We start from the raw sequence: 6,000 nt of genomic DNA, 5'->3' as shown, positions 1-6,000 counted from the left end.
CTAAAACGCCCACAGAACTCTTCAAATGAAGCACCAGATTCCTATGCTTATTTCTACTCAAGTAAGCACATGTTTAATCCGTGTATTGTAGGCGACATGCACAATGGCAAAGGCGAAGTTGGGGAGATAATTGGCTTGTGTATGTGGACCATGCCACACCCTTAACAGTTATATCACTCGTGACATGCACGTTGGTATACAGGGCTAGCTGAAGTGTAGTCTTCAAGAAAAAGAAAAAGTTTACGTTTTTGTGAAGTTTGTTGCAGCCCCATGCCTAATGGCATCCGATACTGAATGGATCTCTCCCAGAGTCTATACAGATCTGTCCCACAGTCATCTGCTCTCTGAGTAGTCCCTTGACATTCAATCACAATGGTCTCATGTCCTTCACATTACTTTCCAGACTTGATGTGAATCCCAGTTCACAGGTATTTCTCAGAGCAGGTATTTCACAGCCTCTGCCCAATAGTGCTCTGTCATCAAAATCTTAGGCCAAAACTCATTTATCTTATTTATCTCTTGGCTCAATATCAACAGACAGAATATATTTGAGCAGATTAAATGGATGACTAAGAGTGCTCTCATGTGTAAAAATAGTATTTGTTTTCTACTTTTTTTGAGTTGTAGCTGAACAACTTTTTTTTGTACATGCAGACTAGGATAGAAGGATTTGAGAGGCATGATTCTCATGGCTTATAAGGTAGATCAAATAAATACACATTTGATGTTGTGAAAATTGATATTTTAGCGTAATAATTCAACATGAAATAAAATCAGCTCTGTATTTCATTACTTGCAATAACATTGAAGGGCCGCTTTTACAATTGTAACATTCATGAAAGAGAACATTAAACATTACAAATTTACAATTTCTGAAATTTACAGTAAGCAAAAATATGTGAGTTTATCACAAAATAAATACAAAACATTTGTACATGAAGCCTGCTATTCTCCACATGTCCACTAGAGGCAGTGTCTTTGCAACTGAGGCACAGAGGGTGAGTGCCCGCTTCAGTTCCTCCCTCCTTCAGACTCATGCACTCTTTATAGTCTCAGCTGGGACTCATATGGTGAGGTCATGGGGGACGGGAGCTGTACAACCATCAGCCTCAGCCTGCAGGACATTCTCGCAGGTTCACTGAGCCAAAGACTTTGGTTAGCCTCTCAAAGGCCACCAGCTCCTCATTAATCTGCATGTTCTGGATACAGCCTGTGAAGGACGTCCTGATGGGTAATGCAACACCCTTGAAAGTGTCTGTACAAAATAAAGAAGGAGAGGAAAAGTATAATGTTACATAAAGCCTAATATTATGCATACATAATCTAAAAATAAAAAAAAGCTTTTGCATTTGACTTCAATGCCAAAATTGACTAATACATTATGGATGTATTCACCTGGAATGCCGCCCACATAAAGAGGGTCTTTGGTCATGGTGGCTGTGGAGGATGCCGAGCCAATTGTATAGTTTCCATCTGTGTCCACATGCATCTCCACAACGTTTTTCCTCTTAATCACTGAGAAAAGAAACATTCATCAGCCCATGCGAAAACAAAGCTCTGCCTACTATGTGTAACAATCCCAGGGGGTGAACGGCTTTGTGTTCACTTACCCCATGGTAAAACAAATACAATAGCATCTGACATGATTCTTTTATGTCAAACATTGTCTGAATATGAAGTACCTGCCACTCGGTGAAAGACCCCATCACAGAGCGACTGCTTCGGCCGGACAGAAACACTGAATATCCCTGCTCCATTATTCACCTGTGCCACCATCTGTGAAGGAGTTACAGTAAAACACTGAACTTCAAAGTCTCATGGGAGTTCAGTTTGCAGTGACTATCGGAGTACACAGAGGCTTTCATGATAGCAGCATTCAGAGAAACGTACCTCCCCTGCTCTCATGTAGAGAGTGAGGTGGTGATGGTTGCCAACATGGAGGAGGACCCCTGTTAGGTTTCTGGGCCGAACCTCAAATACTAACTCAAAGCTCGGGCCAACAACGAAGGATTCATCTGCAAAAACACAAAGAACAAACTGTAGATAAAACGTACATCCAGTAATTGTCCGTCACAACACCAAATGTCATTCTAGTGTGATGTATGACTGCAATTGAACAAGGACAGCGATTTAATTAAAGGATGACTCACCAATGATAACATATCCCCCATTCCCTGAGAAGTAACCCCCATTTTCTGTCTGTCCGTCAAAGCAGGGGCCTGCGCCATGATTGGTGGTTGGCTCTCCCGCTGCCAAACCATTTATCTTAAAATTGCGAAGACAGCCAACCACGCTTTGCTTGGGGAGATTCTTCCACTAAAAACAAAAAAGTCAAAATGTTCAAAACACTCCCAGATGAACTAAAAAAAAACGTTGAAGGATTTTTAAGGCTAGGCATATCCGGGCTTTCTTCAAAATACAGTCAAGCCAGAAAGTCTGCACACCCCTTTCAACTTTCTCAATGCTTTATTACATTACAGACATATTCTACAATAGATTGAGTTAATTTTTCCACTCAAAATTCTACACAAAATAGTGCATAATGAGAATGTTTTTAAGGCTAGCCATATCAGGGTCTTCTTAAGCATACATACAGCCCTACTGCTAAAGTTTTCATCAAAGGAAGTAAATTGGGGCCCTGAAATATAGCCCATTACTGTAGCATTCAGTTACCAGCAACAAAGCACAAGTAAGCCTCAGTGTGCAGACATGATCACCTCTAGTTCTGGATGTAAAGATGCCGGGGTGAGACCCAAGTAGATTGGGGAGATGAGCTTTATATCTGAGCTCTCCTCATGGTTGAGCACTCCATCCTGAGCCCTGATCCCATCCACCAGCAAACGGAACTTCCTCTTCTCCAAGCTAAAGATCACCTGGTCAAAGTGGTCAGGTCAAACAGAGTTGGTATTCATAGCGTATCAATCATTTCAACATGACATAGCTAAGGGAATATAACAAGCATTTAGAAAATTCAAAATGTAGGCCAATTCTCTCATATCGTAGCAGGTTATGTTGGTCATCCTTCCGGGGTTTACTTACGGTGTGCCACTTTCCGTCATTGTACCTCTCTCTGTTGAAGATTTCCCTTCTGCGACGGACAGAGAGGCGGATTCTCCCCTTGGACATGTACAGGGCTAGATGACCGTTATCCTCCTCAGAACCAACATAGAACAACAAGCCCTCCGCTGACGTGGTTCTCACATCAACAGAGAAATGGGGTCTAGACAGAAAAACAGTAACAGAGCAGAGAGAACAATGAAAGCACCCTTGTTTGGGACCTTTTAAACTCCATGTTTAAATGGAAAATGAAGTGCAGCTCACAAGATGGTGATGGTGACAGTGTGATCGGATGCAAAATACCCACTCACTTGTTTTGAAGGTCCTGTTGGGAGACTTTGTATGTAAGGCCACTGGCAACACCCCCTAAGTAATACGCCTGCTTCACTTGTGCTGGTGTGGAGCAGCCAGAGACATCCGTCTCCTTATTATAGTCCTTTGAAAACACAAAAAAATCTGTTAAAAAGACACCAGGACAGGTTTTCATTCATTGCAGGTATGTAGGTGAGAAGCATGTTAGTTAGCATTTTAGCATGAGTCCATTTCAAACTTGAGCATTGCCAGATACAAGACACTGTGCTATCACCAGCACTGTATAAACACATTCTTGAGTTGAACTGCAGAAAACCAAAAAGGAAATCTGGAGAGGGTTCTCATCATGAACAATTTGACACATCATGTTAACCATCATCATCATGAATAGCGCGCAGGACAGTTACATGCTCATTTTAGAGTCATTGAAGTTTGTCTGGATTCTGGTGATTTTTCACATACAGGACACTGGATTTAAAACTAAATGCTGTGCTTTGGAAGTAGGGTAAGACCTGACATCTGATATCCTTATGACATGCTCACACACACACACACACACACACACACACACACACACACACACACACACACACACACACACACACACACTCAGGTTCTGACTTGTCTAGACTGTGGGTTTCTATGCAGGTAAATATTGAAATGTACAATAACAAATTCTTTGCATATCTTTAGCATGATGATTTAACTGAGGTTTGTGTTGTCAAGTCAAGGCTGAATTAATCCTGACCCGATTCCTAAACTAGACTGACAAGACACCCCTCTGAGACTACTACCCTCATGTTTAGTATAGCGAAGTAAGCGAGCAATAACCCCCCCCCCACCACCCCGCCCTGGCCTCGGGTCTACAGGGTACCACAACTGCACCCTGTCAGGCCATTTACACCTATCAGAGCTCATACTCAACTGTAGTGACTCCATTCCATTGCATCACATTTTGGGTTTTATTTATGCTGTGATGTGTTTAATGTATTATGAAATATTAAATATGTTATTTTTGTCAAGAGGCTACCTGATACTGAACACAGGTTTGCCATACATTTGAGATGCTGTGGGTTCTCCTATAACAATATATCTTTTTTTTGTTAGGTTTAGAAATACTGCCACAAGTAATTATCAAAGAGAATAGTACAGACGTGTCTGTATTCAAAGGTATTCACGGACTCAATGATGCATGTAATACTGTAGTCCTTGGACACAATGGGTAAGGGTGACGGGCACTTACAACACCTCGTATCGGCTTACACAGCACATGTTTCTACTGTGAGAGCTTGCTTGGTGTGAGATTAATTATATCATCACTTTATCTCCTGTCAGAAGCCAACAAATATGCTGATGGAATCTGACTTTCATAGAGAAACCATTTGTGAGGGCCAGAGATGCACACTTGAGATTTGATTGACCAAGTGATATTAACGAGGGATTGTTTTTACATGTGGATAAGCATGTGTGGGTACAACAGTAAATAGGAAAACCTGAAGATGCGCACACGCACACACACACATCACATAAGTAAACACGGGCTTGTGAGCACATCTACATACTGCAGACACATGTGCAGACATCCACACACACACACACACATTATGGAAGGCAGATTTGGCCAGTCTCCATATAAGAATTGTTCGGTTGGAAACTGAATGAGATATGATTTGGGCATAGGTGAGTGAAAAGGTTAATCATTTTGATAGGCGGTAGGACACTGACACTATTTTAATCAGTTTTAGAGTCCAGATGACCAACCCAGAGTTCAGTGACTGCTACTTAATCTGTGCAGATCTGTTTTCATATGAATCTGTGCAAATTTGGCAACAGAGTAAATCGGTTCCCCATGAATAGGATGGGAAGACGTGAGACTATTAAATTCATTCATTAAATGAAGAGTCCTAAACAGTGGAAGTGGGGTGGGAAGGAATCAGAGCTTATAGAAGCAGGAGGCTCAGGGATGCTTGAGTGTATGGATGAAGCATTTTATTATTGTGTACAAGGTGAATGAGGATGCATTCTACTGTTGAAAGCTGATGTGGCATGAAAGATCAGGTTGATTTCAGATCATTTCAGACAGTCATGAAATATCAAAACTCTGGCCAATGTCAGGAGACTTAAAGAGGGATATGAAAAATCAGCACAAAAGCATGCAAACATCAAGTTAGAAGGAGAAGACAACAATCACAGGGTGGTTGAAATGAGTCAGAGTGTTTATTTGTTAAAAGGGATGGGGGGGGGGGGGGGGGGGGCAGGCAGATGCAAACGCCTCATTAGTCCACTCTCCTCCTGTCTCTTCAGCTCTGGAAACAAAGCAGTACAACATGGTGTGAACAATCAGCACAGTAAGCTGCAGGGACAGCGAGGAGTCGCATGGTCTTCCTTCAGAGCTGGTCGTTTCATTCAACCTCATTAAAGTGTAATTGCACCCTCAAATGTGTCTTCTGAGCTGCAAACTAAATGATTCGACTGAACTGTGATGAAACACATCTATGCCGGTATTAATATTGACAAAATACTTTATATCTTTTTATAAAGCTCGGCATGTATTGGTTTGAAAAATTGCTCACCACGACATTATACATGCTGAGACCATTTCAAAAAGTATAAGGAGAAAGCGTCCCGCAC

The 6,000-nt window shown here is 41.7% G+C and overlaps 1 protein-coding gene across 1 annotated transcript in view; it reads right to left on the bottom strand.

The window, feature by feature from the left end:
- Positions 1–1,025: 1,025 nt before the first annotated feature.
- Positions 1,026–6,000, bottom strand: part of LOC308364490 (laminin subunit alpha-3-like) — a gene marked incomplete at its 5' end in the record, with an annotated part of 66,883 nt that continues 61,908 nt past the window's right edge. Inside the window, 8 exons of the mRNA XM_080837624.1 lie at positions 1,026–1,255; positions 1,396–1,515; positions 1,683–1,776; positions 1,891–2,015; positions 2,151–2,316; positions 2,718–2,873; positions 3,040–3,220; positions 3,369–3,493. Coding sequence (XP_080693750.1) covers positions 1,110–1,255; positions 1,396–1,515; positions 1,683–1,776; positions 1,891–2,015; positions 2,151–2,316; positions 2,718–2,873; positions 3,040–3,220; positions 3,369–3,493 — 1,113 coding nt within the window. The 3' untranslated portion in view covers positions 1,026–1,109. The remainder of the gene's footprint in view (positions 1,256–1,395; positions 1,516–1,682; positions 1,777–1,890; positions 2,016–2,150; positions 2,317–2,717; positions 2,874–3,039; positions 3,221–3,368; positions 3,494–6,000) is intronic.

The sequence above is a fragment of the Sprattus sprattus genome (assembly GCF_963457725.1).
Source record: "Sprattus sprattus genome assembly, chromosome: 4".
Lineage (NCBI taxonomy): Eukaryota > Metazoa > Chordata > Actinopteri > Clupeiformes > Clupeidae > Sprattus > Sprattus sprattus.
The sequence above is the reverse complement of the archived record's forward strand: the minus strand, read 5'-3'. Positions and strand labels throughout refer to the sequence as shown.